Consider the following 22,602-nt stretch of genomic DNA (forward strand, 5'->3'; position numbering starts at 1 on the left):
AGACTGGGTTGAAAAATCAGACCCTATAGCTGAGTAACCATAAAATATTATATTACAAGTAGGGTGTATGAATTGTTTTAATCAAGAGAAACAGGAGTGTTAGCAAATATAAATGATCTTCAATAACATGAGTTTGAAAACAGCTGGGAATGAAATCATCCTCCTGCTTCTCAATGATGTAAACATACAAGATATGACCCTCTGCCACTACACAATAGATATAAATGAACTAGTCTTTTTAAAGTACACTATATTTTGCACTATATTTTATTACATGGGCAATTTTTACATAACAAATCTGTACATTTATAAATGTTAATATAAACTCTAGGGTTTGGCTAAGTGCTTGATATTACATGACTCATTTTATGTATACTCACATGTTAAAAGGCTCTTATTTGTCTTAAATAAAAGACTCCATGGGAACAAAACAACAACATGTAATAGCACAAATTGTTAAAGTAACACGTAAGCAATTTTCTTTTCTTTTGCTAATGTGCACATTGTCTACATTAAGTACCTTAACTGATCCCTGCTAGTATAGCTAAGGAAAGAAATACTTACAGGTACCTTCATTTTAAATTCATCTCTGTTGAATTTGAAAGCGATGTCTGAGAGAGTTCGGTGGAAAAATCCTGTTGGGCGCAGAACAATGACTAACTGCAGGTTTCCTGGGAAAGACGCCTGTAAGGATCATTAAACAGATTTGTCCCATTAATTTCTGTATCTGGGTTTTATAATGTATTTTTAGACTATATGAAACCCATGTTAAACCATGTGCTAACTGTTCCGAAGGCCTCCATAAATACTTCACTGAATAAAAACTCAACAAGACCTGTAAGCAGAACAACATTGTCACTAACAAATTCTTGGCCATCCAAGTTGTTATTATTATTCATGCTGTGGTAGTACCCACAACACAGTAGATCCTCTCCACACACACACATCCAGACAGAGTTTCTGTCCCAAATAAGCTGACAATCTAGGACTTCACTGTTGTACCCACAGTGCACCCTATTGTCATTGAAACTTCACATCAGCAACAAGGACAGGACTTGGCGCACCTGCCTCCAAAAGCACACCTCGTTACCAACTGAATCTCCATTAGCTATTAGCAGTAAAGGAACCATGATACAGTGGGGAACAGCTCAAATGCCACCCAGTAGAGGGCAATGGTATACAGACATACTAGTCAATTCACTACAATAGCAGTAAACATCATCATCATTTGGGCACTGTCTTTTGTTTTGCTGGTGGGTGCGCCCCCCCACCCCCTCCCTCAAGGCACCCCCTGCCCGCCACTTGCTCCTTTCTGCTCCCTTCTGCCTTAAGGGCGAACAACAGCGGAGGAGAGGGGGCGGAGAGGAATGAGTAGCAGGGGGGGGGGGGGGGGCTCAGGGGAAAGGGCAGAGCAAGTACGGGAAGAGGTGGACTGCCAGAGCCTCAGAGGGGGAGGAGAGTGCGGGGGAAGAGGCCGAGTGGGAGTGGGTCCTTGGGGGAGGGGAGGGCAGGTAAAAATATTTGTGTAATAATAAATAATAATAATTAATAATGTCTCTCTTACAACACGTTCCAAACTATATACTACATATACCACCACTGAAATGCAGCCACCTCTGGAGTGGAGGAGAGCAGCCAACTATTCTTATTATTTATATGATGCTAGAGCTCAAAGGCCCCAATCAGAATTGGAAACCCATTATGTGAGGTGCTGTATAAATACACAGGAAGACATTGTACATTTTTAGGCAGGAACTCTCTTATTTGAAATAAGATGAAACAAGGAAGTCTGATAAACCGTAGGAGGGAAGGAGGACAAGGGCAATGAAGGTAAGATTATGTGGCTACACAAAGGTTAGCTGTTGCTCAATTTGAACTACTTTCTACCCTTCGTTGTAAATAAAGGCAGCTATTACCTGCTGAACAACCTAGTCCTCACTGATATCTTGTGGACATTACAAGAGAAGGGAGGTATAATTGAGTGATTTGAATGGAGTATAGTGACCTTAAAGATTCGTTCAGGCATAGCACTAGAGCATAAAACTTTGCACCTCAATGATAGGAGAAGACACTTTGGCATGTGACAATAGAGCAAACCCCAACTCTTACAAAAAACGCTATGGGATATTTAGTGCCTGCACAAAACAGACAGGACCTCTGTTTTCAAGGTCTCATTTGAAGCACAGTAGAATATATGGCACTCAGTTCATCGGTCTCATATGCCTAAAAGCCTGAACCGACCTACTAAGAATTTAACTAGCAATTCCAGGGAGAGTAGGTTTCCCGAACCCAGGGTCGGATCCCACCTCAGTGAGGAGGGCAATTGCACTTCCCTTCAAGTCAATGGCAAAGCTCCCTTTGAGCTCAGTGGGAGCAGTCAAACCCAAAGTCACCTGGAGTTTTAATACTGACTTCAGTGGAAGCAGTATTCGCTCCTGCTGCTAACCACTGAGCAAACCTGCTGCAGTAGTAAAAAAACAAGTTAACACATAGAATGTCCAAGAATTTACTGAGTGCGCTTCTCAACAATACAGAAGGCAACATGGTATTCCAACTGTATGACATCTATTATCATGGTGCTCAAGCAGAATGCAGCAAACCATGAAATGAGGATGCATTGAATAATATTTTCAACAATTGAATTAGGTTCTTTATGTTCTGCTACTAATGTACATTATTACTAATAGTCTCTTTGCTTAACTCAAACTACAGTGGCCTATTGATTGAAACAGGGCTTTTTTATTACATGGCTTTATTGATCTGAGCACTGTTTCTTGATGGGAATTCACTTTCAGTGTACATGGAAATCTGTAATTCCTTGCAAGGTATTCCAATGTCTACTACCCACAGCTATCAATAAGAAAAATGAAAATTAAAAGAAAACCCCTAAATAAAATGAGGAATAATTTCCATAAACAATATCTTCAAAGTCTAAAATCTTTAATTAATATGTTGAACATTTTCCCCTAAAATGTTATTTCAGGAAGTATAATCTGTAGCCCTTTTTAGAGAGACATAATTCATCTTAGGATCAAAATTCAGTTTTTTTAATTTCTGAAGGGCATTACAAAACCAAGTAATTGATTTTATTTTATTTCATTAAATTAAAATAATTCAGTGAGAACCATTTTTGTTTTTAAAATTTAAAAACATTCCCTGCATCTGTTGTGAATCCAAACTAGCATAATGTTTGTAGAGTAGAACAAAAAGTTAAAAGTACCTACAAACATAAGTGATAAGGATCAGCCTAATTTGATTGTCCAAGCAGAGTGAAATATCTAAAGTAAACAAACAGCACAATATGATGAAAAGGAAGATACCCATTTTGAATTATTTCTCTTTAATGGTCTGTTCCGTATAAAGTTAACTTTATAAAATACCTATGAAGACAAACTGTAGCTTGAAATATTGTCTCTTTCACCAACAGAAGCTGGCCAACTAAAAGATATAACCTCACCCACCTTGTCTCTTCTATGACTACATCATGACAGACTCTCTTTAATCTCTCAAGTTTAATGTTCACTATCTTCACACAATGGCTCCTCACTTCTGACTAGGATGACTCCCTCTCTGAAATCCATGTTTGTGCACTAAATTCCATAGGCTAACAAAGAAATTTCTGTGTGTGAATTATCTTGGGTATGTTTGGGTATGACAGCTGGGAGTGGGTCTCCCAGCTAAGGTAGGCACACTTGCGCTAGCAGGGCTCGAGCTAGCGTGCTACATATAGCAGTACAGACGTTGTGGCTGGTGCTTTCAAGCTTAGGGGGTCAGGTGGGCTCCAGCCCAAGCAGCAACATCCATAGTGCTATTTTTAGTATGCCAGCTCTAGCCCCAGGTCTGTCTAACAGGGCTGAGAGGCTCGCTCCCAGCTGCAATATAGATGTATCCCTAGAGGCTACAATAAGGCATTTTATACTGGACTTGGAGAATCCTGAATCTATTCCATGATTTACATTCTCTCCTAGTACCACAGCAAATAGCTGCTACATCACTGAACCAGCCCACTCCCTGTAGTATTTATGTGGACAGTTAAGCCAAAAAGAAGGTTTTGAAGAGAATTCACACTGAAAAGGATGCCAACTTTCTTAGTAAGTAAAAGATGAAGGGAATCTCCTCTGGTATGTCTGAGTCAGTGTTAGTAGATGCTGCCACAGTTATAAAGCTGTTAAAAAATGTGGCAAATTAAAATACTGAATCAAAAAGTTATATACACTTGTAGAATGTAAACATATGTACACACACACACACAGAATTTAAAGCCCAGTTCGATAGAGGTCTCGTGAGGCCTACACACCACCTTTGGATAATCTTAATGATAATCAGTTTTTCAGTTGATGCAAAATCCTTTAAAAAAATCATACTTCTGGCTGAAATGTTCATCATCTACTATTATCTGAAATAACCCCTAAGACTACTAAAACTGAAAGGGAGCAGAGAAAAAAATACTCTCTCTACAGTTGTTCGACAACATTTTATACCCTTCTATACCCACTATACCTATAGTGTTACCCTTCTATAGTTAGGTGGGTCCCAATCTTGCAAGTAGATTCCATGCAGGTGGGTGCGCTGTGCCCTTATGGAGCCCACTGTCTTAATGGTGGGGTCATTCACATGCAGCAGTTCTTAGGATTGCAGCCTTAAATGGACAATTTCATCTTTTGTTTGTATGAGCTTTTCATACAGTAGAGGAGAGAAAAAATTGCAAAACCTCACACACTGGCTGAGGGATTCAGGGGTAGGGTAGTCCTTGACACTAATCTTAAAACTCAGTGGTAATCTGCTCCATTTGTTCATTTAAATATGTGCGTGCGCGCGCATGCACGCACACTTCCCTTCTGCCCCCCTACGTTGTTGTACATCTATAGATTCCTGGCTTCGACACCATTCATGTTAAATCCAATGGTGAACAGCATGGCCTTTCAGACATGGGGAGATTTCTTTATATACAGTGCACCCATTAAATCAAAGCTCTCCAGTAAATGTGGCTCAGTTATGTCCCCAAGAATTATATTGTGCTTTCTATTGTCTCAAAGGATGTCCCAAACCTGGATCACTGAAGAGCTGGCTGAATGAAATAGGAGCATCTTATTTATTGGCTGCTCCAAGGCTTCTGTTAAAGGCTGGGAAGTAGGCTGCTCCTCTCCATCTGACCAGACTTGAGGAAGCAGCCTTTGAGCTTTTCCCCCGCTTCTCTTAAGAGACAGGAAGCTTTTCACTATGCTCCAATTTGTGGAAAGCAAAAGTATCTACAAACAAAAACCAAACCCAGCTGTGTTTAAAGCAGAATTTCAAGTGGATAAATTATATATAATCTTAATTATAGCTTGGAAGGTTATTGAAATACAAGCTTCTTATGGTATCAAAATTCACCCTGAGGTTAAGCAGCTCTTGCTGAGGGTTAATAAAGAAGCATGCCACACTTCATTACTATGCAAGATACTCAGATGAGCAACTGTATAATGGATATAATAAACACATCACCTGGGAAGAGCAGAATTTCCATTTTCTTTAGCTGACACTTTCACAGTTCATCGATCCATGTTTTCCCCAAGGAACAACAGTACAACTCGATCTGATGCCCAAGAGCTCAGAAAGTCTCGCATTGCCACCTCTTTTTTTTTTGTTCTAGTCTGACTGACAATTGGCTAATCCAAAAGACAGTTTTTAAGACTTTCCACTTTTCAGCTGAATAAATAACTACATTCAGAGATGACATCTGACAAGTACGTGAACCATCAAAATGACAGAGAAGACTAGAAACTGACTAGTAATACCCCCTTCACTATGATAAGGTCAGATCCATTCTTTAGTTATTTAAAATATTTGGACAAGAATGAGTAGCCATGATATATTGAGTACCTCAATATATCTAAATTTCCTTGTAATAATCCAAAATGTTCTGCAATTTAATTCCTTCTACATTCACCTGTATATAGCAAACCACAAGACACTATATGCCAGAATTCCAGTATATAAAGCAGCAAACAAATACTTCTGTATCATAGTAGAATGTGAACTGGTGCAACATGAAACTACATTAACAGTGTCAGTTGCTAGAATCACCCAACATGGTTTAATGGCAGATTTCTGCTCTCTTATATGGTCTTGTTGTCAGGAAGCTTGACTTCAATGAGCTTACAGGGATATCATTAACTTGAAATTTTAGTCATTTTTAAAATAATAAATAAAAGTAGTTCCATACACTAGGTCTATCCTCAAGTTTCCCTGATAATGTTTGTGCCTTTGCAATCATATTTTCTCATTTTAAAAATGTTTTCCTCTTCTCTTTTTTTGTGTTAAAAACCCACATAATAAAGGGGAAAACTGACTGACTATATCAGGGAAATAGTGAAAATGACTATATATAATATGCTATCTTATGCACAATGTAAAAAAACCAGAATAAAGAAATAATAATTACATTGAGACAAAAGTGTGATTTTTATGTGAACACAATGTATCTTTAAAAAACCCTAAGTTTTACACAAACAGAAATATCTCAACAGATACAAAACAATATAGAAAAAGGGAAAATTAACATAATCGCATTCTTCTCCACTGACACATTCACTGCCACTCCTAAGATATCACAATGCCTATAAAATATTAGCTTCTGGATGAAGAGCAGCTGGTTTGAACTCAATCCAGGCCAGCCCAAAGTGATGGGGGACATGCTGTGAAGAACTAGCTGGAACATTTTCATAAAATCATAGAAGATTAGGGTTGGAAGAAACCTCAGAAGGTCATCCAGTCCAACCCCCTACTTAAAGCAGGACGAAACCCAACTAAATCATCCCAGCCAGGGCTTTGTCAAGCCACACCTTAAAAACTTCTAAGGATGGAGATTCCACCACCTCCCTAGGTAACCGACTCCAGTGCTTCACCACCCTATTAGTGAAAATGTTTTTCCTAATATCCAACCTAGACCTCCCCCACTGCTACTTGAGACCACTGCTCCTAGTTCTGTCATCTACTACCATTGAGAACAGCCTAGCTCCATCCTCCCTGAAACTCCCCTTCAGGTAGTTGAAGGCTGCTATCAAATCCCCCCTTCATTCTTCTTTTCTGCAGGCTAAACAAGCCTAGTTCCCTCAGTCTCTCCTAGTAAGTCCTTGTTCTTTCCCCCAAATCCCCAGTCCCTCAAAGTCAAACAGCCCTACTCATAAAAATGGTTCAAAGCCTCAGGGCCCTGTTTAACTCATCACTAAGCTTGGATGACTATGTAACATCAGTTACTAAAAACATTTTTTATCTCCAGTTCACTAGGAAAGTTCACTCTCTTTGGACAAGGCCTTCACCACAGAGATCCATGTCTGGATTACTGTAATTCAATGCATCTGAAGCTGAATGTAAAAAAAAACAAAACAAAACAAAAAAAACCCCAAAGTCTCTTGATAGTACAAAACGTGATTGCCTGGCTCCTTCCATGGTTTAGGCTGTGGTCAGCACATGAGTAGAGCCCTGTATGGATACAAAATTTGTATCCGCACCTGTTCCATGATCAACAAATATAGTCCACAGATATCTGCAGATTTGCAGGGCTCCACACATCAGATCCATGCTCTAGTCCCTAGATGACACCAGAGGCTGGACACCTTTAGGAAATGTTGCAAAGGTTTGCTATTTGACAAAGCTTTTCTATCATAAACAGAAGGGCATACACATCATCAGTCACTCCCCTCCAACCCACTCAACAACAAAAATTAAAAAAAAAAAAAAAAAAACCTATACCAAGTTATATTCATATAAACTGAAGGAGAGCTAGAGCCACTGTGAAATCCACCTGGGACTTAACCACTGCTAACAAACTTTTTGAGGAAGACCCCTCAGATGTGCTGCTCGTGGATAGCAATATAGAACCCCAAAATATGATAGGACAAGAAAGATCCACTTTTCAATTCTGGTGTGAGGGTCTCTCCTTTGTGAGATTCACTGATCATCTTGTCTCTGAGCACTGACTACCAACATGCTGTTATATAAAACTGAATATTTTGCTCCTAATTGAATCCTGAGTCAGAAATCTCATCTTGTTTGTACAATCTTATCCAACTGCTCAGTTGTGAGAGCAAGATACTTCAGCAGGGCTGTGATGGGGTAGTCACACCACACCGCTGCTGAAGGGGTTAAAGAGCGTCATCTGGGGAGAGACTGAGGCTTGACTGACAAGCACTAATGGAAGATGGAGCCCATCAGGACAGAAGTAGGTTGGGGCTTGTATAAAGCCAGGAAGTGAGAGCAGAAAGGGGCTGTAATGTGAAGGTCTGCAGTCACTCTCTTGGCCTACTAAGGAGGAAACCCAGGGGTAGAGTAGAGGCCCTGGTATCCTGACCCTGAGGGAAGGGTTTACCAAGAGGGGTGGTGTAGAAGAAAGCCACTAGAGGCGGTGTAGGAAGAGGCCCAGGGAAATGGCAGCAAAGGTTGAGAAAGTGAAGACCTTGGCAGCTGATAGTAGGGTCACGGGGTTAGAACCCAGACTAGCACGTTAGCCCAGGTTTTCCTACCAGCCACTAGGAAAGTGGCACAATCTTGAATCAGAAGACTGCCTGGAATGGAACCTGGACAGCTAGTCTGGTGGAACTCCGTTACCCTGAAAGGGGAAAACTGCTTTGTGGCCTGCCAGAGGGCCAAACCATGAAGAGATAGGAACAAGCCACGAAGAGGAAACACTGCAACTCCTAGAGAGCATGAGGGGCCATGGCATGAGCTCAGAGAAAGAAGGCAGGCATCAGATTGGGCAGAACTAATCCCCAGATGCAGCCACATGGAGACACCCCAGCAGGAAGTGTACCCTGTTACAAGGGCATTAGTTCTTTTCTTGCCACTGCTAATGCAGAATCTCTACACCTGAAACAAAATTTCATTGTGTCATTAATTTTGTTTTGCGATTAAATGGATTTATGAGCCCAAAATTCATATTCAATGAGCATTTATAAAAATAAAACTTTGTGTACCTGAGCAATCCCAAACAAATGTGAGTGAGTACATTTCTTGTTAGCAAAGTGAATTTCTAGTTAGCAGTTGCTAAAATGTTCACCAATGTCTTCCCTGAGACACATCCAGTCTAGGCACAATGTCATGGCTAGATAAAGATCATATGTCTCAAGCCACAGCATGTTGTACTGGAGTCCCTATTCTCACAAATAGAGTTGGATGGGAAACAGCTTTTCTGTTCCATGAAAATTGTTGGGATTTTTCATGGAAAAAAGAGAGAATGAGACCAAAAGAGACATGCAAAAATAGCCAGGTGGTGGGACAATCAGGGTCAAGTCTCTGTTTTTGCCTGATCTGTGCCCTAGATGAGTGCCCTAACTATCTCGTTATTCTGGGGTCTCTCTCTCTCTAGTTTTGACCAGAATTCCATCCTAGTCAACCTTCCTGACTAAAGTTTTGTTGAAACTGACCCTTCCTCAAGAAAAGCTAGTTTACAATGAATTGGCATTTTCTAACAAAAAAGCATTTTGTTGAAAAATTCCCAGTCAGTTGAATGGATAGCCACAAATCCACAGGGTCTACCCATCTCAGCAGGGTTGGAGAACTCCAAGTAACGGTGCAGAACTAGGTTCTTGCTGTTGAGTGGGCAGAATTCTTCTCGGAATTAGCCCTATCCAATACCCCAGCATGGTGTTAAGGGATGCTGTTCTGTGCAGGCACTGTACTTTTCAATTATTGTGGGGAGGGGGATAGATTCTGAAAGGCTCAAATAGCAGTTAAACGCCTACCTCCTAATGAAAGTCAATGGAGGCTAGAAATCAGGGACTCAACTTGGACTGACCTTCTTTGGGAATTAAAACTGCCATTTGTGCCTTCAAAAATCTCCCCTGACGTGTAAAAAGCACTGATGTCCTCAGGAATTTGACCCAGAATATGTGAACATTTTAAAGAAATAACTGTATGAACCTGCTATTTTAGGGCTCACATACAATAAACAGTATTTCAAGAATGCAGTAGGCAGAGTTTGGCCTTACATTTTTATTTGGGATGGTAGGGTGGAATTTTCAAAAGTGCTCAGCAGTGAAGTCAATGGGCGTTTTGTCACTGACATCGGCGGAAGCAGCATTAGGCCAAAGCTGAGCATGTGAGAATGTCACAATTGTAACATATGCAACCTCACTTAAGGAATCATGACTTTTAAAAACAAATTTAAAATAGCATGTAGAACAGTACAGAACAAAAGAAGGAAAAGTTTATCTTTGCACTGCAACAGCTTATGCATATTTGCCAGCCAGGTTCTGCATTTAAAGCTTAACATCCTTCAAGCAAACACTCCAGCCACCACTATAGTCAGTGCAATTACAGGTCCCATATGTATCGTAGTGAGTAGGTATTCAGGTTCTATGTTCTGTGAAAGACAAAACTTTCCCATTTCTTCAACATGTGGTTCACTTTATATATAATCTCAGGCTTAAAGCCACAACATTAGAGCTTAGTGTAAAACTGTCATGGTTGCCAAAAAATCCCAACAATTACAATATCAAAGGCAATTTTGCAACCAACTGTGATTTTGTAATATTAAACAGCAAAGCGGGATGTTGGGAGCAGTTCACAAACTACCAGACAGTGAATCCCATTTCTTTAATAACCCCCAACCACTCCAAACTCAGCTCTTTTCAGTTCCCAGTATGGGAATCATCCGCAACGCTGCATCTCAAATTTTCACAAAGTGCTACAAGGATTCACTTTTGCAGCGTTTATTAAATATGTTTCAACATCCAGAAAATTCCAAATCCTATTATGGGAATATCATATTATCAAATCTATTTAAACAAACAAATTGCTACACTGCAATAGACAAGAAGCCTTGTTGCAATGCCACTACAGGAAAGGAGCAATGCCATGATGACAAATAATGTGCAGCTTTCATTCTGACTGGCTTTCACCTCCCAGGAGGAGAACCATTGGTTACAGCTCTGTGGTTTTGCACTTACTGGCAAACATTCTGAAATACTGACAATTAATGCCAGCATGACAAGGTCAAAAAGAGGCAAATAATTTAAGAAAGGGTTATGATTATTACCTGATCAGCACTGAGGTGAATATTCATTTTTTATTATTAGACACACCTCTCTTTTGCTGTTTGTATGAGAACATATGTCTTGCATTGTCTAACAATTCTGTTTATATTTAATTTTAAAAAATTAGTAACAGAAAGGTATGTTAATTAAGCTCTTGAATTTTTTTAAAGAAGTTATAAAATGCATGCTATAAATATAACTCAGAAGCAGGTTTCTTTTAAACTTGTTTTAAAACCGTGGCACCAGAATTAGCAGGTTTTAAATGTATGTATTAGCTTTTGAGACATTAAACCCAAGAATTTCCTCCTAACAGTGTATTGTGGTAAATGGAGTTTCATGTATTTAAACAAATACTGAGACAGTTTCAATTCAAAACAGAACCGGCATTTTTTTAAATCATAAAAAAAAAAAAAAAAGCTTGTTTGATCAGTGACAACTCATAGCCCAGCTCTATAAGCTGTGGGTCACCATTGCAAAAGCTATTTTCCACTTGAACCTAGGTAGACCTGTGTGTATATACTCAGACATGCTAAAAGCTACTTTGCAGGCCACAGTATAAGGCATACTGTATACCTATATCACTGGGTCTTGGTGGGTTAAATCAGAAACAGAAGAAAGAACAGTTAGAATATACCACTTTAACAACAAGTTATACTGTAACACTTTGGTAAAAGAAAAAATGTTTAGTGCATTTTATATATGAGAGATAGGTTCAATATAGGAGAACCTTCATAAAGGCCTTAACTGAAAAAACAACTCACCGCTATTCGCAGTATGGATGCTTTCACAGAGGTCCATTTGTCTTGCCTTCGATCTATGACAAGGATAAATCCAATTCCAGCATCTTGTAAACTAAGTTTGGGGGGGAGGCAAAAAAAAAAAACAACAACCTGCAGTTAAATATATAAATGAAACTGTCTGATACTCTCAAGCAATATTTCAGTTAAAAAAAAACATAGGTTAACCTTTCTTGTGCTGAGCCTTAAGTTATTTATTTAAAATATATACATGAATATAGCTGATATACCATTAGGAAGATGTAGCACTCCCAAATAGATTCCATGCAACTTGCCAGTCAGTCAATCCGTAAATTGTCCTTATCCACAGGAGGCAAGGTTTCACATACCCTGTACAAATATCATTTCAGTGGAATATAAATCCCTTTGATTTTTCAGGATTTTTGTTGCCAGTATGATCCATCTTTCATGTAGTTTTCAATATCGTTATTCCTGGATAAAGACAATCATTTTCCTTTTTTCATCTGTTTTCTTTTTTTGGACTGGCTTCTTATTTTACTTGTGTCTTAATCCCTTCAGAAAACTCAAGCTTTTATGATCCATGCATTACATTAGTCCTTCCATCTGAAATTCTCATAGTCTTCCATGTTAAAAAACTCCTCTTACGGGAATTGTTATATTCACCAATGAAAAAAATCCCTAAGGCATCTAAGAGCTCAAAGTCATACACTAGAAAGGTAAGATAAGATGCACTTCTTTGAAATGGAAACATCTGTGAGAAAGATCACACTTGAATCCTTGTATAAAGATAACCTTTGTTTTTCTGCTCTGTTCAGCTGCATGTGCTACAGTCACAGAGTACAAATAGGGAGATCTGCTCCTGTTTTGTAATTTCATATCGAAGCCAATTGTGTAATGCCAGCACTCGACTGCCAGCCAATCACAACAGAAATGAAAATGACAGGCAAATACAAGGTAGAGTGACTTGAATTGCTAATTTTTTGTATATTTAGCAAATTGTATATGCTTTAATTTGTACTGTATCTGAGCACAGCAGTCATTCATTTAAAGAAAAACAAATATAAATTAATGCAGAACTATATAGTCTGTAAACAGCTTTGGATGCTGTGCTTGTAAATATTACATATGATCATGATTTGTTAATTGGCATATTGTAATGATGGTGCTTTTTTATTCTAGATTTGTATAATGATATGGAAATACTCCTTGCTTATTTAGCACTCATGATTCATCATAATTGAATTATATATTGTCAGCTAAATTGAATACAGATAAATAGTGTGTTATGGTGGATGAAAATTCCAGACATCCAACTGTGGTCTCTTGAATTAACATTTACTATTATAGGTCTTACTATCCCCTCTTCTTTTTCTCACTGCAAGTTGGTCAAAATTATGGGCTAAATATTTATAGGAACAAAAAAACAGAACTAGGTTTCCAAAAGCAATGACCAAAGTAGAGACACGATATTAATCATAAAGAAAAATATAAACAATACATTTATTTTCTTAACAAAATGCTCGGAGGTATTTTTACCACAGAAAGGCTTCAGCTACCTCAGAGCTGCCCAGAATCAAGTAGGGTGACCAGATGTCCCGATTTTATAAGGACAGTCCTGATATTTGGGCTTTGTCTTATGTACGTGTCTATAACCCCCAACTCCCGTCTGGTCACCAAGACATGTAGCCTTTAACTCATATGTCTGGTTTAGGAATAACTGCACCACAGATACACACAGTTTTTGAGCATTTAACACATAAGCCTGACCAATCCACTCTATCTAGGGCTGATTCTAGCCCTTTAAATTTACCAGTACATGATCCCAGCCAAAATATATAAACATTCAAATAATGAGCTGTAGCTTATTTTGGGGTTCAAGTTGCTTTTCAATGTCTTTATATTTTTATTAGTCTTCTTACTTTTTTTAACCTATATACTCCACCTAGGATGCTGGTATCTGATTAGTTCAGATTTGAATTGTTAAATCATTTAATTATTAAATGAATAAGAAGATGCTGTTAGTGCCTGAGGCCATGTGATTCACTATGACTATGTGGCTAACTCGCACACTGACCCCTGAGGGTTTTATCGACAGGATGCACTCCATTGCTGAAGATCAAGTGAGTCATCTTCACAACACACACCAGTAGTTCAGAGTTAAGGAACCTCAGGGTTGCTCCTGCATCCATTCTAAGACTCAGATCCTGAAAGCTGTTCTGCACATGCAAATCCATGTGTTTCCATGGAGCCACACAGGGGGCCACTCATACATTGCTTTTGGACTGGGGCCATACTATTGAGATGGCCAAACAAATATCAGTTTACAATTTTGTATGGTAATAGTTGGGAGTTTGTTTCCTTTTCTATTTTAGAGGAAACCCACTTTCCCTGCTTTTTAAAGTAGTAACATTTCTATTGAAATCAAGATTCTTGTCTTAAAATTCTACAAACAATATACATCATGCAAGGCATCATTTTTGCTGAATATTCATTCATAGACTTTTAGATACAAAATACTGTAGCAGGGTTTAATACTTGAACTACAAGAGAATTTTCATTAACTGTCTATCACTGTAGTAGTTAACGCTGTCTAAAATTTACCATTTCTTCTTGGAAAGCGTATTGTGGGCACTAAAACAAAACAAACAACAACTGGAAATAATACTATTAATCACAATAACAATGTTCCTCCTAATGGCTCTGAAGACTGCAAGATATCAGACCTCACACGTCAATGGTCCAAGACTAAATATTGCCAGAGTGATTTTGAGGAAGAAATTCCACATAGTCTGGAAAAATACATACATTTCTTAAGCAATTTTATTTAAAAAATGGCAGCTGCTTGAAATCGCTCAGAGGTTTGGAATTTAGATTAAGTCAGCGAGAGATGGATTAATAGGCAGAGGGCAAGTGAGATGGTCAAAAGTACATGATAAATACAAGTTTTTGCTCAAATACTAGCTCTACACATTAGCACATGACTACTGGATCTGTCCCCACCCGGCCTATCATCTCTCATTCTCTATCAGGATGTCAACTATTGCCTCCTCTAGGCCAATGAGGCCAGTCTCCACCATTCATTACATTTTAAACATGCATGCACTTTCATGCTTCTTTTCATGCTGCCCGTCATGCTCAGGAAGAGTTCCCCGTAAACAACTGCAAAGCCATATTATTATCCTCCTTCAAACTCTCCTTTGCTGTGATGCCTACAAAAAACTTGACGGTGGCTGGGCCACTGGTGTGCTAAGACCACTGCTTATCACACTGACCAATATAGTCTCCTCGTCGTGCTCCATCTGTTGTCATTTGTCTTAGATTTAGATTGTAAACACTTTAGGCCAGGGCCAGTCTTTTTGTTCTGTGTTTGTGCAGTGCTAACACCATGGAGTCCTGATCCATGACCAGGGCACCTAGGCACTACAGCAATACAAATAAATAATACTACTACTACTTCATGAGGTTTTATACTAGGTGGAACTGGTAGTGAAGCTTATGGATAAGGTTGAATAACACCTTCCACTATAATTCTCTGTTTTAGTTGCTTGTAATTTTGCCACACTAAACATTCGGGCTGAAATTTTCCATGCTTGCTCTCTTCCTCATGTTGAAATTTATTTGAAAGTTTCAGCAAAAAAAGTGAACAGAGAACACGATTAGAGGAAAATAAGTAGTTTTGCCAATGTTAAAATGTTTTTTTTGAAGAGTTCAGGTGCCTCCAGAGACTTGTAATTTGGAAGGGGATGTTCCTGGAGTGAGAGGTGCTGTCCCCATGAAAAATCATTCACGTTTGACAAAAAGTTTTAAACCTCTGAAAACTGTCCTTTCCACAGGTTCAGTAGAGTTTACTGGAAGCTTGCTCCTAAAATTTTTGAACATTCCATCTGCATTAAGCATGAAGCCAAGTCCCACAGAGCTCCCTATGTGCCGTCTTCACTCAGCATGCTCCCAGGCTCTGCATAGCTTCCTGCGTCATTGGCATAGAACTACAGCATCTGACATGATGCTAGCACCGCCCCACCTTGAGGTATAGAGAAAGGTGTGCTGGGCTGGGAACCAGGAGGAGTTCTAGTTTAGCTCTTCCACAGACAGGTGTTAATGTTTCTGTGCATTTCACAGCTCTTATTATTTAGCAAGACCTCATAATCCTACCTCAAGATGACGACAAACATCTTTCCCCCATTTCTCAGATGTGGTAATGAAAAAGTTGTAGACAGACACATCTTGCAAAGCTGATGATAGAAACCAGGTCTCTAATATAGCACACCCAGGTATATTTAGCCAATTTGCCTTTCAGAATGGATGGGACAAATCTATGTGCTTGGCTCTGTTGTCTATAACCAGACTCTCTTCCAAAGGCAAAATAGGAACAGAGGATTCTCCATTTCCAACACTCCTTGGCTGTCTAGAAAATAGTTACATAAATTACTGGCAAAATATGCACTGCATCCCCCTCCCGCCCCCCCGGACCAGTTGTTGCTGTAAGAGAAACTTTAATTCAGGGATTTCTTAATTTTTGAGCACTTAACTTTGCATCTTTAACATTCTCAATGTAGTTTTTTTTTGATGTAGCTTATCTATCTATAAAATATTTGTTAAAAACAAATCTCAGGTTCTCTGCAGCTATCCTTGCCTCTCTCTATGTGGTTTTGTATGCTACTCCAGTGACTTAATTCTTGGGACTGGGACCGTTGTTCTGTTCTGGGTTTGTACAGCCTAGTACAAAGGGCTCCTGGTCTGTGACCAGGGCTCCTAGGCACTACAGTAATGCAAACAATTATTTAAATGAAGTAAATGGCAAACCTCAGGAGCAATTCTTGAGCTACCACACAATGCCTATCCTGATAACATAAGTAGTGCTGTATGGTTAGCTAGAGAGCAGAAAAAAGTGAAAGGTGAGAGAGTAAGGGAAAATTTCTGTCAAAATTCAAGTTATCATTACCAAGTAATATTGGGAACATACTGTTAAGTTCCTATTGTGTGAAGATCTGCTCTTAAGATTTTCATTGTTCCCTCAATGAGGGACTCTCAGTAAACAGTCATTGTGGAGAGAGGGGCTAGCAACTTCTGCAGCCCTGTCTTTTCTTATACACCATAAAGGGTTCACTGGCAACCTGTGAAACCTTAAGTCACCTCCCTGTGCATATGCATTATACTACAGTCTAATTACATGATCACATACTATTTTTTCCACAGCATCTCTGCCTCATTCAGTGCACAGGGTGGATTCTGCTCAGTTAAGGAGCAACTATTCAATATGTTGTTTTCTCCTCATTGTTCAAGGTGTGGCCCAGGCCTTATTTGCTACACACACTATTCAATCCCTGCTTTGAACACAGAATTATTAATTTCTTCAGGAGCATACCTCTATTTGCTAACCTGAGAGGAATGGTTGCGGGCTCAGGAGAGGTGGGGGCTCCAGTGGGTACAGACATCTGCCTGTTCCCACCCACAACTTGATCCTTTCTGCCCTGTCCCTACCAATTTGTCCTTGTCCCAGCTGGGCCCATCTCTTCCCCACCCATATCCTCATCCCAGTCCCATTTTCTTCACCTAGCCAGTCCCATCTTCTTGCCCAGCCAGTCCCAGTTCCCACCCCCTTTGGCTCTCAGTCTCCTTGGACAGCTAACCCGAGGCTCTCTTCATCCCAATTCCCCTCTCTTCCCCCCCACCCGCCAATCTCCAATCCCAGTCTCCCCCTCCCCTGCAATTCTTTGTCCCAGTCTACTCCTTCTCTCCCTCCAATTGGCTCTTGTCCCTTACGCATTTGAATCTGGTAACTTTCTGCCATCCACAGGGGAGGCACAGAGAGCACAGAAGAGACAGTCTGGCTGCTCTCATATCCGGTGCCTGGGCCCAGCCCATAGCAGACCTGGCCTGCAATTGAAGGAAAAGTTCTGCTGAGCCCTGGGCTAGTGTATGCTCAGTGCACAGAATCGTCAGAGTTTTTAGCTGTTAAGCTCTAGCAAGTCTCTGCTGAGCATATATGAACTGCAGTTTTTAAAACAGCTAATAACTTGGCCAAAATTGAATGGATTTTCAAAGGTTGGTAAAGGCCCCACAGCTACCAAATGCATAAAATTATTACTCCAAACTTAGGTGGTACTAGTGTTTTTCAAATAAAAGATTGATAGAACTTTTTTTTTTTTTTTTTTTTTAACATGGGCAGAACAACCTATTTCCTCCTAATCTAGGTCTCAAACTGCAGAACCATTTTGGCTGATATTTTCCAAACAGACTGGTCAACCAGCTTGGAAAATTTCAGCCAAAACAATTAAAGTCTGTGAAAATTATAAGCAACTGGAAAGAGAGTCTTAGAATAGGAAGTTATGGGCAATCTTAATAATAGGCAGAGCTGGCCAGACCCTGTTTTCAGCAATTACACGTACACACATGTAATCTGATATTTGTTTATACACATACGTGTTTCTTTTCTGTACTTTATTTGTATTCTGAAAGGCAATTTCCCCCCCCCCCCCCCTTCCAAAATAAATAAAAATACATCAGCTGGTCATCACCATTCTCTGTACTCTGTATAATTATAAACAGACAGAACAGAACATGGCTCAGAAAAGAGTAGCTGAAAAGATACTGAAACAACTAGATTAGTAGTACGCCCAAGACTACAAGTAAGAAGGGGTGGAAAGAAGAGGAAATGGAGAGAGAAGAAAGAACATGGGACAAAAATTATGTCCTGGGCTGGGTCTCACCTTTCCAAGGCCAATATCCCATAATGCAGTGATGGATGGCTGAGGGGTACTGAAATAACCCCTTACTCCCTTCCCTGCAAGCACATATCTTAGACAGTGTAGAGCAATGGCAGAGATTTTCATTCAATGAACCTGTTGATTTACGCTATGGAGACATCTCCCTTCTGTTATAAGATATATGATCTCATGTACCAGGGGAAAGGGTGGGAAAGCTTAGAGCACATGGTGTTACAGAAAGCAACTTTCCCCTAGGGCATATGGAAGCAATTATGTATAAATCATTTGAAAGATCCTTGCATTTCTCAAAGGTATGGGTGGTGATAACTGGTACATAAATAAGATGTCAAAAGTTTCTGCTGCTTTTGTACTGTTGCACGAATGCTGCTTGCATACATTGCTCTCCACTCTGACACAACAACAGAGATTGCCTTGCTACAGTGACTCACTAAAGCAGAGGTCACAGACATTTCAAACTGAGGACAGGATTACATACTTTTTTACCTCAATAACTAACTAAATGATGCGGATTTAATAAAATGTATTTCTTCATTAACAAGTTGCTTTTTTCATTAAAAACAAATGGAAGCTAATTGACAATATGTTTCAGTTGTTCCCTGCTTTTACCATCTCTGCCTGATTATACTAACATGCTAGCTATTTAAACTTTCAATAGCTGAACAATTATTTTAGCAATAAGATTTCAGTGAGCGGGACCATCCTTTTGTTCTGTTTCACCAGCACCTCGCACAATGGGGTCATAGTCAATTAATAGGTTTGTAGGGGCAACAGTAATACAAATAATAATAATGGTATCCAATGAGAAAACATTACTGTGACCAGAGCATGAGTGTGACATGTTTACAGCAATCTGTGTTCCTAAGCAGGCGAGCTGCAGTACTCGGGGCCAGCTGGAGTTCTCTCAGGACCCCTGACTTCATTCCCAGATATAACGCCTTTCAGAGGTCAAGCATGGAGGTAACGGACAAACGGCCGACCAAGGCAGATCGTCATGTGTCAAGAGATGTCAGTGCGTCTTCCAGGCACACTTGATGGTAAAAAGGCATTTCCAGCAGTTGTGGATAACCGAAGTCAGAGATGATTCTTCATTTGCCTCTTAAGTCACTTAGAGTTACCTTGTTTAGGAGTGGGTTATTAGAAACTGGGTCTTTTCTTCCATTAAGTGATGTGTTGAACTAAACAGGACAATCTGATCAGCAAAAAGGAGGTCATCCAATTGTGCTTCATCACGTGTCCATACAATTCCTTGGTTTCCTTCTGTGTTTACTTTTCTCCTGACATAGCCAATGAGCAGTACAAACAATAATGGGGACATAATACACACTTGCCATATTCCAGTTGTCACTGCAAACTATTGGTTGATATTGTCACCATCTCTGACTACACGTTTGGCATTATCATATTGATCCTGGATTATTCTAATTATTGTTGCTTGTATTCCATAGTATGCCTTAATTTTCCAAAGGCTGTCTGTATGTACACTATCAAAAGCCTTCTGGAAGTCTATAAAAGCAAGAGGTGCTTACCACTCCACACATTGTTCTACAATATGTCAGAGAACAACAATATGGTCTGCACATGATCTCAATGATCTAAAAATCTACTTCTTCCTCTCTAAATTGAAGGATTAGTTGTTTCTTGATACTTTTCAGGATGATGATGTTGCTCATGATTTTCCTAGACACAGAGTAATGTGATTCATCTCCAGTTATTGCAGTTAGAAAGGTCACCCTTCTTTGGTAATTTTACTATAAAACTTCTCTTCCACTGGGATGGGGTCTTTTCTTCATTCTATTCAAAGAGACAGGAGGGCTGCTTCATCACTTGCTATAAGCATCTCTGCAGTAACGTTATCTTCTCCACCTGCTTCCCCAGTTTTGAGCTTACCGATGGGTTTTCTAACTTCTTCCATTGTAATATCTCTTAAATCAGTATGAAATTGTAGCGGTAGATCTATATTTCTAGTAATTTGCTTGGGCTTGGTCTATTTAAAACAGCCTGAAAATGTTCTGCCTATCTTTTCCTTTTTTTATTCTTCTGTACTAAGTCTCTTTCCATTTGCATCTTTAATAGGGCCTCCAGTACAGCTAAAGTTTCCTGTGAGCTGTTTGATTGTCTTATACAAGGTTATAAGATCACTTCTTTGGCTAGCATCTTCAGCCTCTGGACATTTTATATCAATATAGGCATATTTATCTTTTCTAGTGCTCCTTTTTTGGGTTTATATATAAAGGACGGTACAGTACCTTAACCCTCTACACAAAAGCAGAAAGGTATCCATCCTTTTGGACAGCTAATTTTGCTGCTAGCCTCCAAAACTCTAATTTTGACATACTTCTGAACCCATAGGCGCCAACTCCATGGGTGCTGAGGGGCTGAGGCACCCACAGAAAAAACCAGTGGGTGCTCAGCACCCACCGGGATGATTAGCTGTTGGCGTTCTCCGCCGAGCAGCTAACTTCCCACCAACAGCTGCTGTGAGCAACAGCTGGCTCAGGCCGATCAGCTTGATCTCATCAGCTCTTTGACCTCGCCTCCCTGCTTTGCAAGGGCTGAGTCAGCCCTGGCTGGGGCTGCTGCTCTGGCAGTCAGGGGCAGGGCGGCTTCTGGTGCTGACAAGGAGGACAGGCCACTGGGCAATGTAACAAACAAACAAAAAAAGCCTTAGGGGTAGGGAGGGTGTGTGACAGACTGGTCAAGAAACACTGGCCCTGGCTGGGCGGGGCGTTGTTCAGCCCCTGCTCACCTGGGGCCACCCCTCCTGCAGTGCCTCTCTCTCCTGTCCCCTCCAGTCCAGTGAGTCCCCTAGAGGCTACTGCGCCTGTGGGCACTGGGCAGTAGATGATGAGCGAATGCGTTGCACATATGGCTGCAGAACTCCCTCTCCCAGCCAGGCTACCAGTATGACTCCAGGCACCAGGTTCCGACTCCCGGCAAAGCCAGGGAGGGTGGGTGGGGTGCAGTGGGGGCAGATGCTGGGTGGGCAAGTGACAAAGCCCCCGCCACCTGGGGGGAGCCCCCACCAGGTGGGGAGAGTCTGGAGCCTAGGCAGAAGCCAAGTGGGTGACAGCAAAAGTCCCAACGCCACCAGCTGGCTGGGGAAGCCACACAGGGGGAGGTTACCCAACTGACTCGACTCACTCTGGCCTCGTCAGAAGCCAAGTGGGTGCGGGGGCAAAAGTCCCGTTGCTGCTGCCACCTGATTGGGGAAGCCACGCTGGGGGGGAGGGAAGAGGATGCCGGACAGACCTGACACCCCCCCCCCCCCCCCCCCCCGGCAGAAGCCAAGCGGGTGGGGGCAAAAGCCCCAACGCCACTGGCTGTCTGGGGAAGCCACTCGAGAGGGTCAGGGGGATGCCGGACCGACCCACCCCCCCTGACCCCAGCAGAAGCCGAGTGGGGGGCATGGCCACAGATGTAGTGGGGGTGGGGCTTTGGGGGCAGTGTAGGGTACTCCCTGGCAAAACCAAAAGTCAGCACCTATGACTGAATCTATTGTAAACATTTACCTCTCTTTTTAATTTTTCCCTCCAAGTATTACTGTTTCTAATGGCACACAAGGAATTTTAGGTTTGTATAGATCTCAGAATATTGATGGCAAAGAAACAATATTGGGAGAAAACAACTATTATGAAACTATTTTCGCAGTGATAGCCGTAGATACATACAACTGCATAATATCAAGATACTTAACTGGTTAGACAGAAAATAACTTAGGGCCAAATTCTTTCCCTGGCTGTGTGCGTGAGACTCTCAGTGAGGTCAATGGAAGTTGCACACATTGGAGGGCACAATTGTTTCTAACCATGATTATAATAAAAAGTAAAAATAAGTCACTGCATCATAAAATTAAAAGATCCAGATTAACTCTTTAAATATCTGGCAGATCCACAGAGCTATGTGCACAGCTGTCTCCTTAAGCATACTATGCACTTCCATGCCAAATCTGATTCATGCTGGTGATGTCTCATTTCAAACTCTACATTACAAAAACTGTATAACGTGTGCCAGATCTTTGAACAGAAATGTAATCTTCTGATGAATCACCCCAAATTTAATTGTATAAATAATCCACCATCATTTAGCACTGAGTATGGCAAA

The 22,602-nt window shown here is 40.5% G+C and overlaps 1 protein-coding gene across 11 annotated transcripts in view; it reads right to left on the reverse strand.

The window, feature by feature from the left end:
* MCF2L (MCF.2 cell line derived transforming sequence like) overlaps window positions 1–22,602 on the reverse strand; it is a 260,528-nt gene that overhangs the window by 42,809 nt on the left and 195,117 nt on the right. For 10 of the 11 annotated variants that reach the window (XM_067563670.1, XM_067563666.1, XM_067563677.1 and 7 more), the window contains 2 exons: window positions 11,777–11,867; window positions 565–684 (listed from right to left, as the gene is read on the reverse strand). In XM_067563670.1, coding sequence (XP_067419771.1) covers window positions 565–684; window positions 11,777–11,867 — 211 coding nt within the window. The remainder of the gene's footprint in view (window positions 1–564; window positions 685–11,776; window positions 11,868–22,602) is intronic. The other variant, XM_067563667.1, reaches the window with a different exon arrangement.

This window comes from Emydura macquarii, unplaced genomic scaffold (assembly GCF_026122565.2).
Source record: "Emydura macquarii macquarii isolate MOO-44397 ecotype Brisbane River unplaced genomic scaffold, CSIRO-AGI_Emac_v2 contig_2531, whole genome shotgun sequence".
Lineage (NCBI taxonomy): Eukaryota > Metazoa > Chordata > Testudines > Chelidae > Emydura > Emydura macquarii.